Source organism: Rhinatrema bivittatum, chromosome 3, assembly GCF_901001135.1.
Source record: "Rhinatrema bivittatum chromosome 3, aRhiBiv1.1, whole genome shotgun sequence".
In the NCBI taxonomy this organism is placed as follows: Eukaryota; Metazoa; Chordata; class Amphibia; order Gymnophiona; family Rhinatrematidae; genus Rhinatrema; species Rhinatrema bivittatum.
Window position 1 is genome coordinate 534,864,391 of NC_042617.1, and position 12,822 is coordinate 534,877,212.

General features: G+C 40.1%; 1 protein-coding gene across 5 annotated transcripts in view; it reads left to right on the top strand.

The window, feature by feature from the left end:
• The window catches only part of MPV17 (mitochondrial inner membrane protein MPV17), a 170,373-nt gene that overhangs the window by 135,698 nt on the left and 21,853 nt on the right, over positions 1 to 12,822 (top strand). For all 5 annotated transcript variants that reach the window (XM_029596331.1, XM_029596328.1, XM_029596329.1 and 2 more), the window contains exons 4-5: positions 2,641 to 2,733; positions 4,067 to 4,162. In XM_029596331.1, the coding sequence (XP_029452191.1) occupies positions 2,641 to 2,733; positions 4,067 to 4,162 (189 nt within the window). The remainder of the gene's footprint in view (positions 1 to 2,640; positions 2,734 to 4,066; positions 4,163 to 12,822) is intronic.

The following is a 12,822-nucleotide window of genomic DNA, read 5'->3' on the forward strand; positions in this document are numbered from 1 at the left end:
TCCCATAACTTTTTTTTTTATTATTATTTATAATTTTAAACAGAAGTATAAAACAGTATCGTTACAATTTCAATGTTGATAAGCTGGCTTTGTTTCAGTCCCATAACTTTTTAACTACCTAAGATGTCTCTATGAAGAACTTGGTTAAATGCTTTTTGGAAATCCAGATATACTAAATCAATTGGCTCACCTTTATCCACATCTTTATTTACGCTCTTAAAAAAATGTACTCAATTTGTGAGGCAAGACCTCCCTTGGCTAAATCCATGTTGGCTTTGTTCCATTAAATTATAGCTATATGTTCAGCAGTTTTGTTCTTTATGATAGTTTCTACCGTTTTGCCTGGCATAGATGTCAGATTCACTAGTCTTTAGTTTCCTGCATCAGTCCTTGTTTCCTCTTTAAAAATTGTCATACATTGGCAACCCTCCAGTCTTCAGGTACCATATAAGATGATGTTGATAGTTTACAAATTTCCAAAAGCAGGCCCTCAGTTTCATTTCTCAGTTCTTTCAGCACTCTGGGATGTAAATCATCTGGTCCAGGTGATTTGCTACGCTTTATTTTGTCAATTTGCCCTATTTCATCTTCCAGGTTCACCGAGAATTGTTTCGAATCCTCTTAATGTTGTTTCTGGCATGGGTAATCTCTCTTATATCTTCCTCAATGAATACAAAAGTAAAAAATTCATTTAGTCTTTCTGCTATGGCTTTGTCATCCCTAAGTACCTTTTCTTATCCCTTGATCTTCTAATGGTCCAACAACTCACTTGCAGGCTTTTTACCTCTAATGTATTATGAGTGTTTGCTTCCACAACAAGCTTATTTTAAAATTCTCTCTTTGCCCTCCTTATCAATGCTTTGCATGTAACTTGCCAGGGTTTATGCTGTTTCCTGTTTTCTTCATTCGGATCCCTTTTTCATTTCTTGAATGGAGTTCTTTTTAGATATTATAGCCTCTCTCACCTCACCTATCAACCATGCCGGTATTCATTTAGCCTTCCTTCCACTTTTTCTAATGCATGGAATACATCTGGTCTGGGGTTCCAAGAAAGTAGTTTTAAACATCCATGCCTGATCTAAACTCTTAACCTTTGCAGTTGCTCTTTTCAGTTTTTTTAACCATTTTCCTCATTTTATCATAGTCACCTTTTTGAAAGTTAAATGTTGTCGTAGCAGATTTCTTTTTTGCACTCTCTCCAGTTAAGACAAATTTGATAATTTTGTGATCACTGTTGCCAAGTGGATCCAACACTGTTATCTCTTGCACCAATCCTGTGTTCCACAAAGGACTAGATCTAAAATAGTTTCCTCTCTTGGTTCTTGTACCAGTTACTCCATGAAGCAGTCATTTATTTCATCTAGGAACTTTACTTCTCTAAAATGTCCTGATGTAACATTCACGTAGTCAATATTGGGATAATTGAAATCACCTATTATTACTGTGTTGCTGATTTTGTTTACTTCCCTAATTTCTTTTAGCATTTCATTGTCTATTAGTTCATTCTGGCCAGGGGCATAGTATACATCCCCACTGCTATTTTATTCCCTTTTTCACCTGGAATTTCTGTCCATAAAAATTCAACGTTGCATTTTGTTTCCTGCAGAACTGTTATCCTTTTTGACTCAATCAAGTTGACTTAGGGAATGGCCTCTGCTATTACTGGCATCAGTAGCATGGAATCTTCTTGGAGTTTGGGTACTTGCCAGGTTCTTGTGGCCTGGTTTGGCCACTGTTGGAAACAGGATGCTGGGCTTAATGGACCCTTGGTCTGACCCAACATGGCATGTTCTTAATGCTCTCTTTAACATATAGTGCCACCCCACCACCAATTTGATCTATGCTATCTTTGTAATATAATTGGTATCTTGGTTTCACAGTGTCCCATTGGTTATCCTCCTTCCACCACGTCTCTGAGATGCCAATTATATCTACCTCTTCATCCAGTGCTGTACACTCTAACTCTCCCATCTTTTAGACTTCTAGCATTTGTATACAGACATTTCAAAGTATGTTTTTTGTTCGTATTAACGTTGAGCATACAAATCCTTCTTTAATGAATTAGTAGCTTGCTTGGTGTTGTGGTGTGATGACTTGACTGCTGAATGGATTTGCGGTTTTACAATTGTGGTTAAAGTGTTCCGTGCAATTAAGGAGCAATTTTCAAAGTGTCCACAGTGAGATAAAGTTTGTGATTGCTTTTCTCCCCATGGATTTTGCATCACATTTCAACAAAGATATGTATGTGCTTGAAACCTGCTGTGGCTACTCATATTTCCCCACTTTTCATGCAAGTAATTTTTTCATGAAAGATAATGCATGGGGATATGAAAATTGAATTTGAGCACATACTTTTCATCCCCCATCCTAAAGGCTCCCTCTGAATGCTTCCTAAATGTGGCTAAGAGTGTGTATGTTGTGGAGAACTGTGCAGACACTTAACCCACATTGAGGGAGGGCAGTCCTCAGACAGCCCAATTTGTACATCACTGTTTGCCCATGCACATGGCCTTGACCATTGCCCTCCCCATGGTTTAATGGCTTTGCCTTTGTTAATGGCACGGTCTAATGGAAGTGTGGCTTAATTTTTTGGTTGACCACTAAAGTTAATAAACTTCATGCTGTGTGATCTCCTGACAGGGTCCTGTCCTTGGTACCTGGTACAGGGTGCTGGATCGAACTATCCCAGGAAAGAGCAAAGCAGTGGCACTGAAAAAGATGATCCTAGATCAGGTAGGTCATGAAATGTGTTCCATGAATAGGACGATGTGCAATAAAAAGGTTGACAAATTTTGCTGCTCTGGGCGTACTGGCAGTGAAAAAGGAAATTAATTTTCACTTTCTAATCCCCAACTGTACTTCAATGCCAACTTTAAGTGCTCACTCTAAGCAAATTTTCCATGGAAACAGATTAGTGAAAAGGTTTTATTTTTATTTGTTTAATAAAAGTGCACTAGCTCTGTATCATATTTGAATACCATAAGAGAACAGAAATCGGTTGCACACGTTTGTGCTCAATTTATTTATTTATTTATTTATTTATTTATTTATTTATTTATTTAAAGTCTTTTTTATACCGAAGTATAGCAAAAAAATGCCTTCACTCCGGTTTACAGAATAACAACTTGATACATACAACGAGTTTGATACATATAACTAACAATATGAAAGAGAATCCAATTAAAACAAACAATGAACAATATAAATGGGTAGCATGTAAACAAGATGTTACGGGAACTATTAAGTAATTATTTTAGGTTGAACAAGTCTAACTATGTATAAATATTGCTTATCAGGTTGAAAATAATAATAATAGTAAATATATATCTAACTATGTAAAATATTGCCTGTGAAATATTGCCTGTGAAATATTGTAAAATATTTCACAGGCAAATTGCTACTATAAATGTGCAAGACTTCTAATTATATCTTTCTGTTGCCAAATATTCTGAGCAAAGCGGTATACAAAAGTTAGACTAAAAGAAAACCTAATTACGATCAAGGGACTCAATATGAATAAAATTAAAACTGGACAGGAATGTGATGAGAGATAAGAGATGCTTTGCTTTTATCCTGGCACTAGATTCAGATCACCTGCAAGACTGATTTCAGACAAGTCTTGTCTTGTGCCCCTGTTTTTTTCCTGAGCCTTCTGGGAGGATCATGTCTCAGATTAATAAACCAATGGCAACTAATTATTAACTACACATTTATTATGGAAATAGTTTGGGTATTTTTTTTATTTTTTTTTTTTTTTACAAATGCGAAAGTATTCTCTTCTGCAAAATGCATCATCTCATCAAAACTGATTTTACCCTTGTGCTACATTGTTTTCCTTAATTATCTATATGAGAAATATTGATATCTGCCCTCAGTTAATGTCCTTTCTGCACACTGCATGCATTTCTGCAAATATGCTAAAGATGGCTGTATTGCAATTATGTCTTTAATGAAGAAGCCACATCCCAAATATGCAGAATTTGGATAAGACAAGTGCTCCTGTATTAAGCCAGTGTTTATTGGTGCTTTGTTCTACTGTTTACCTTGTATTCATGTATATTTTTAGGTTGCATTTGCCCCATGTTTCCTTGGCGGTTTTCTTTCCTTTGTATCCATGCTGAATGGTCTTTCAATAGAGCAGATATGGAAAAAGCTAAAAAGAGTAAGTGATTTTTCTTTGTGGGGCTATTATGTGTGGATTTGTTCTCAGGTGGATACTGTCTGTGCATGCATTATGGAATGCAGCACATATCCATGTACAGTTATGATGCAATTTATTCATCACACTTTATAGTCTCTGAAAGTAATTTTCAGTGGAATACAAAGCAGCAAAAACATTTTTTATGGTTACTGTATTTGAAGAGGGCTGTAGAATTGAAAAATGTTAATTAACAGCTCTGAAAGGCGGCCAGTAATGAATGTGCAGTGTGACGACGAGGGCATCACCCAACAGAACAAGTGACCTGACAACTGTAGAGGTAGTAGAGGTGTCAGGATGCAAGGAACAGAAATGAGATGATTATTCCCCCCTACCTCGAAGGATTTACAGTTTAGTTGAAGTTATGGGTCTGAGGCGATTGATAAAATTGTAGTGGTTTTATGAGATGTTAACAAAAGAGAGAGTAAAAGAGTGTACAATAAGTTGAACAAATCATAGAAAGCAAAAGATCATAGCAAAGATGGCATGCAGGGAGAAATGGTCCCTCTTGTGTGGGTGTGTGAATGACAGAGTAGGAGAAGAGGGGTTAGGAATTTGATGATAGGACTGAAATTTGGTATATATTTAAAAAAAACACACACAATGTTCTAGATATGCTTTGCATTTTTCTAGAGAAATTAACAAAAAGTTCCTTAAATGATTACAGAACTAATAAAAGTCTACATGAAGTTTATAGAATTAACCAGAAAACTCTCAAACTACAACACTTACACAGAGAAGCCATTAAAATTAGTGTCATGTAACATACATTTCCAGTATTTCTCTGACTTTCTCTCTTAGCCAAAGCACTGTTGAAGTTGATCTGTGGATAGATGCTTTAAGTATACTAAGAACTTTCTTATGGGATAGTGCTGCCTTAATACATCTGTCCCTGAGTTTTTCTCATATATTGAAAGCCATTTAGTAATATACTGTTATCTGAACATGAATTGATTATCTCTTCTAATAGTCTTTTAATAATAACATTCAGATTCAGGTCTGATTATACCACCAACACCAAAACATAGATCCTGTGCATTTACATTACATTACTATTTAAAAGGAACTTCAAAATGTGTAATTTGTTTTTTCAGTTTAGCTGACAATCTGTAAAATTCCTCAGAACAAAGATAAAATCAATTCTGGAAAAATACAAAGAAGATGTATCTATCATTACATGACACACTGTGCATGTTCCACAAGCTTTATGTGCTCCTATACTCACAACTGGATGAGGAATTGAAGAGTCTGAATGGACTTAATCTACCTAATACAGTGTCCATGTAACCTGTGGTACGTGGGTAAGACTCAACGAGCACTTAAGACTCGTTTAATAGAACATCGGTCCTGCATTTCTACCGGACGATTGACAGCTCCATTAACATCCCATTGTATCCTTCATCAACACACTTTTGATGACTTGAAAGTTTGTGTACTTGAACAGTTATCCTCAAACTGGAGAGGAGGAGACTTTAATACCTGTCTATTACGCGCAGAACAGCGCTGGATCCATCGATTAGACACCGTGGAACCTAAGGGTTTAAACTCTGCATTGGAACTTCAAGTTTTCTTATGATATCATTGCTAAATTGGATTCATCATTGATTTTTTAGTGACATATTATAAGCGCTCGGACAAGCGCTTATGATTTGTTGACATATTACTATAGCAACATTTCGTCAGCAGAATTAGACGTCATACGTCATGACGCACAAAAAGCGCGGGTCTTTTTAAAGGGCAAGTTTTCAGCGATCGCGCTGTCCCGTTCGTATCATTACACTCTGGGAGACGTACGCGTCCAGGATGAAGGTTGGCGTTGCTGTGTCATCGTGAGATAAGTACTTTAAATATTTGTTCCGAAATTTACACCTATATTATTTGATTCTTATAGCATCTGTTCTCATAACACTTTGAAAGAGTCTCCTGAAGAAGCGATTTGATCGCGAAACACCGGCCGTTGTCGGGCTCTCCTCTTCGAATCCTTTTGCGGAACAGATGAAATTTAGACACTATTGGGACTATGGTTTTTCGAAATATTTTACTGTAATATATTGAAGGTGAACACATCGCACTTTTGAAAGAATTGATCGCAATATATAGAAGGTGCACATACCGCAAATGACGAGTGGTCCGGACGGCAAGTCATAACACTGCCGTCGTCTGGCTTGCTGATGCGGTTACATAAATTCATAAATATTTGATGAGCACAGCCTAAGAAAATTACTACACACAAGGTCTTTTTTGGGTTGACATGTTGAGGTGAAGAAGACTGTTTTTTGGTTCTTTTGTATTTAGCAGAGTTAAATTAGCCAGGAAAGTTATCTGGCTAACTCGGAAAACTTATCTGGCTAACTCTGGTTGTGCCATAGAGTAGTCCTAACGTTTATCCAGCTAACTTTAAGATAGACAGGTAGGTATGTATTCAGAGTGTACCTGCACTGCTGAATATCCCATCAAAGTTAGCCAGAAACATTTATCCGGCTAACTTTGCAATCCAGCCAGTGGTTGAATATTTCTGCCGAGGTGTTTCTTTCTACCTGATGAAGATGTGAAATGCGCAGACGGGATAGGTAAATGCAGATGCTGGCACTGGTAGTCTCAGGGTTCACTGGTGCTGCCCATTTATGCAGCCACAACTGCCTGCCAAGTATAACTGGCCATTACTGTATGAGACTTATTTCAGGAAAAAATGCTTGGATACCACATTTTGTAAATATAGCAGAGACCATGCAACTTTGCAGCCTATAAAATGTCTGCTGTGAAATAGCAAGGGGTTTGGTAAAATGGAATGAGCAATATTTGTAATAGCAATGCTAAGTACAGCAAAAAAAAAAAAAAAAAAATCTTTTTATTTTCAGATGTCTGCTATGATAGAAGAATATTGGGGTATGTGTTGTGCTGCTTCTCGTGCCCTGCCAGTTCTGTAGATATGCGAGTTACCTTCCCCTGATGTTTGTCCGGCAGCTTTCACAAGGAGTGCATTTATTCACCCCTCCCTTCTTCCCCTTCATTGTCCTGCCCCCCTCCCCTGGACGAGAAGTTGTCTGTGATGGATATTAGAGACCAAAGGAGAGAGCCTTACTTTGGAAGTGTAATCAGTCACAGAATCGCATTCTTTTTTCTAAACAGGCTTTTACAAATATTTAAGACCTTATCTAAAAGTCTGTAATGAATTCTGCTGCAGTGAAGTGAGGGTTTTATTTTTAACCCCTCCCTTGGGAATGACATCATTCTCTGCCTCATGCATCCTTCCAACTAACAAAATAGGTTTGTCCTTGAGCAAAGATGCTAAGGTCACTTACTCCACAGTTAATAATTCAGTAAACAATAAAAGTAAGCCAACACATGGAAAATAAGATGTTCTGTTAAAGGACAGGAAATGATTGAGGCCTGGAGAAGAGAAATACCCGTGAAAGTGGCTATAGATTGTGGAACAACACGGGGAGAAAAGCAGCCCACAGGTATTGAGGAGAGCAGGAGTTAAAGAAATTGTGAGGGGCAGGCAGACTGGGACAGCTCTCTGTGACTGCACATTTCCCAACCTCCTTTGATCAAGGAGAAGAGGAGGAGGAGGAGTGGCTGCAGCTGGGTGGACCCAACCTGCTGCCTACCCACTGCAAAGATCCCCATTCCTCCTCCTCCTCCTCTCTGTGGACAGGGTGAGCATGTGCTCCCAGTCCTTATTCTTCATCCTCTCCCACATCCATTGCAGCAAAAGCAAAACCAGGAGTGCAGGGGGCACAGTGAACGTGGGCTTCTGGTCTCCGCAATCTTGCTTTCGGCATGCTTTTTGTCTTCAGAGGGAGGAGATGAAGCAGCAGTTTCAGAGACCCAGAGCATCCACTTGCTATGTTGCCTGAGAGAGACGCACAGAGGAGGGGGAGGATTTAGGTACCAGGAAAGGGAAGAGGGGAAGAATTTGAAGGAGTGCTAGAGACGAGAGATACCAGAAGGAAGGGGTAGGAAAGAGAAGAGGATCTGGAAGAAGGGAAGGAGAGAAACCAAGAGGAAAGGGATGGGAGAGAAACCTAAAGGGAATGGGGGCAGGAGAGAGGGGACCTGGAAATGGGGGGGGGGGTGACTTAGAGAGAGATGGGGGGGAGGGGAAGGTGAATGGGAGATTTAGCGATAGGAAGATGGAGTTGTTTAGAAAGAGAGAGGAAGCTGATAAGCAGGGAGAGGAATGTGGAGGAGGAAAATGAGAAGAGAGAGAAGTGAACAGATGATAGAGGGAAAGGAATAGAGAATGAAAGATAGTGATGTGGGTGAGAGCCTGGGAAGTTGATAGAGAAGGTGCTCAGAGCTTGGAGAGGGTCCCAGCAGACAGACAGTTACACCCATTGTTTCCACATCCAGCCCTGAGAGCAGGCGAGAAATGGTGGGCACTCAGAACAGGAAGGGGGAAAGGAAACTGCAGGTTTTAGGGGAAATGGTGAAGAATAGTTGGGAGTAGTGGGGAGAAAAGCAGCTGCTGGTATCAGGGAGAAAATCAGTCAGATATTTGAGAAGAGGGCAGAAAAGCAGCTGTAAGTATTGGTAAGAAAAATAGTACATGGAGAAGCAGAGAGACTGATAGCAATAATGCAGTGCAGGGGTGGAGGGGAAAAATAAAAAGGGAACATGGTGAGGCTTGGAGGAAAAGTAATGAAAAGGTCTAGTACTTAGAAGAAAGCAGCCTAAAACTAGGGAAATAAAATAAGAGATATTGGAAGCAGAGTGCTTAACATAGAAAAATAGAAATGGCAGCAAAGGATCGATGGTCCATCTAGTCTTCCCAGCAAGCTTCCCGTGGTAAAATCTGCCGCGCTGGGCAGGTTACCCCCATGTATCACTCAGTTTTGCTTGACCTGCTTTGCTTATGGACTTGACCGTAGAAGCAGTCCTATGTGGTTCTCTTAATGTCTGAGCATCAGTACCCCAGACTATAAAAAAGTCATGGCTCGTGTTGGTTGTCCCCGAATTCAAATTTCTCTTTCCTTTCAGCCCCCACCCCTCTCCTTCAAAGCAGAGAGCAATATTGTAGTTGCATCAAAAGCATCAAGGTTTTTTAGTTAAGGGATCCAATGCTTTTATTAAGGGCAGTAACACTGCACTGTGCTTGTTACCCCCATGCTCATTGGTTTCGCAGACCGTAAAGGTTGGGGCCCTCAATGGTTTCTGTCTAAATCCAATTCTCCTTTTCCCCTGCCATTGAAGCAGAGAGCAATGTTGGAGTTGCATCAAAAGTATCAAGGTTTATTTGGTTAAGGGTAGTAACCGCCACACCAGCAAGTTGCCCCCATGCATGCTTTCTTTGTTTCCATTAGGATTTGGCCATAGAAGCAGTCTTGTGCTTTTTCCCTTATGTCTGCATATCAGTATCCCAGACCATGGACGTCGGGGCCCTCGGTTGTCATCTGAATCAAATTTCTCTTATCCCCTTGCTGTTTAAGCGGGGAACAATGTTGCAGTTGCATTAAAAGCATCAAAGCATTTTGGTTATGGATAGTAATCTCTATGCCTTCTGCTAAGGGTAGTAACTCCCATACTAACAAGTTACCTCCCTGCACACATCTCATTTCTGTCTTCTAGCCTTTAGAGATCCACAGTGTTTATCCCATGCCTCTTTGAATTGTTTGACTGTTTTCTTCATCACCACCTACTCCAGAAGGACATTCCAGGCCTCCACCACCCTCTCCACGAAGAAATACTTTCTGACGTTTGTTCTGAGTCGTCCCCTCTGGCATGACCCCTAGTTCTATTGTTTTCTTACCTTTTAGGTATCTGAAGGTCTGTATTATATCTCCCCTGCATCTCCTCTCTTCCAGGATATACATATTCAGATCCTTCAGCCTCTCCTCATAGATCTTCAAATAAAAAAACCCCACACAATTTTTGTCACCCTTCTCTGGTTTGCCTCCATCCTATCTCTATCCTTTTTTTGAGATACGGGCTCCAGAACTGAAAACAATACTCGAGGTGAGTACAAGGGCATCGTCACCTCCTTTTCTTACTGGTTATTCCTCTCTCTATGCAGCCCAGCATTGTTCTGACTTTAGCTATCTCTTGTCACATTGCTTCACCATCTTCAGATCCCCAGACACTATCACCCCAAGATCCCATTCTTGGTCCATGCACATCAGTCTTTCATCCCCCATCACATACAGTTCTTTAGGATTACCGCACCCCAGATGCATGACTCTGCACTTCTTGGTATTGAATACCAGCTGCCAAAGCTTCGACCACTCTTCAAGCTTTTCTAAATCACTTTTCATTCTCTCTGCTCCTTCAGGTGTGTCCACTCTGTTGCAGATCTTAGCATCATCTGCAAATAGACATACTTTACCTTCTATCCTTTCCGCAATGGTACTCACAAAGATATTGAACAGACCCGGGCCCAACACCGATCCCTGTGGCACTCCATTTAACACAACTCTCTCTTCAGAGTAGGTTCCATTTACCATTACAAGCTGTCTCCTATCAGTCAACCAGTTTGTAATCCATGCCACCACCTTGGTGCTCACTCCCAAACTTCTCATTTAATTCACAAGTCTCCTCTGCGGGACTGTATCAAAAGCTTTGCTGAAATCCAAGTAGATCACCTCGAGTGCTCTTCCTCAATACAATTCTCTAGTCATCTAGTCAAAAAAATCAATCAGATTTGTCCGACAGGAGCTTCCCCTGGTGAATCGTGCTGCCTCAGGTCCAGCAACCCACCAGATTATAGATAGTTCATTAGCCTTTCCTTTAGCAGCGTCTCCATTGATTTTCCCACCACCGATGTGAAGTTAATCAGCCTGCAGTTTCCAGCCTTCTTTCTGCTACCAATCTTGTGAAGTGGGATCACCACCGCTCTTCCCGAATCCCACGGCACCACTCCCGTTTCGTATTTGAGTGCCAAAGGGTGAATATCTTCGACTATGTTGGTTTAACTGAATAGCATCTGTTGTAAAAGAGCTATTTGGGGAAATAACCAGGGTGGTCAAAAAAATATTCGGCAAAGTTCAAGAAAGGAAATTAGGGGTGTGCAAAAGGAAAAGAAGCAGCCATTATTGACGCTCCATTAATGCCTTTCTCTTCATCCATTCACTGCCCAGAAAAGATTATTTACCCACACACCTGTGCCATTTTTACTCCACTCTCAGAAAGATATTCACCCTTTGGCACTCAAATACAATAGTGATGAATCGACCCTGTAGGCAAGGGTCCCCAAATCTGGACTGGAAGCGTCATAAACCAGCTAAGTTTTCAAGATATCCCTAATGAATATGCATGAGATGTTTACATACAGTGCAGATAGTGTGTGCAAATATTTCTCATGCATATTCATCTCCAATGTATGTAAACATCTCATGCATATTCATTGTAGGAATCCTGAAGACAAGATTGGTTTGTGACCCTCCAGGACCAGATTTGGGGAACCCTGCCTTAGGGGAATACTAGTTCCTCTGTTTACTTTTTCCATACCTTTTGTGCTTTTGTATCTCTCCCTTCTACATGGTTGGGAGCACATAGGTGCATGTGTATTATGTGTTAATGATGATCAGAATAACCTGTCACTTTTTTTTTTTTTTGGGTAAGGATATAATTTTCTTTCTTTATCAGGTCTAGATCATTGTTCCTCAAGCTGGTCTTAGAGCATCCCATCTAATCTGGTTTTCAGGATGTCTATAGAATATGCATGAGAGAGATTTGCATGCACAATTGTTATTTTACCCTCCCAAGCAGCTCACTGGTGATTTTCATGCACATAGGTGGTGATTTTCAGAGAGTTACATGGGCTTGAGTGCATAGAATTAGCATATACGCGCATAAGTAGCATTTATGCATCTATATGCAATTTTATAAACCTCGAACACACGTACATAAAAGTTATGAAGGAAGAAAATAGATGGTATAGGGGCATTCCATGGTAGGGTTCAGAAGTACGCACATACTGTATGTTGCTATTTTGTAAGTATACATACAAACATTACCAAACTTGTCCGAATACTTTTACACCCGCTAAGTGACTTGCACAGTTAAAATCGCACTTGTCTTTTAGCTGTAGTTTTTCGGGCGGGGGCTCAGGGTGAAGTGCTGGTGGGTTTGGATGAACAGGTGAAGTTCTGGATAAACTGATAGAGGTATTGGCAAACTGAAAACTCCAAGTCTGTGCACAAATCAGTATTTTCAGAAGGGGGAGTATGCGCATGCTTTATAAAATACCTGCCTGTGCATTTAAACATGTACCTTCCTGCATTCCACATACTGAAACACCTGCGTGTAATTTCAGGGCTGCTCCTGCCACACAGGTTATAAAATACTGAGCATTAATCTGCACAGTCCCAATTGTGCACACAGGCGGTGTACCGTGGACAGTTCTGAAAGTTGGGCTCATAGTTTACATTGATTTTCAAAGACAAACAACACGGGTAGTTTGTCGTGCATCAAAAGCACCTTGTACTTTGCAGCTACACAGACTACAGTATTTGAAAATTGCCCCCATAATGAATAGGAACTCCCACAAACTCTCATTCATAAGAACTTTATGGTGGATCTCCACTGCAGTACTTCTCTTTAGAGAAAGTATGTAGGAAGCCCTTGAGAAAAAAATAAGTGGAAGTTAATAGCACACAAACTGCAATTAAAAATTTTAAAAAGGC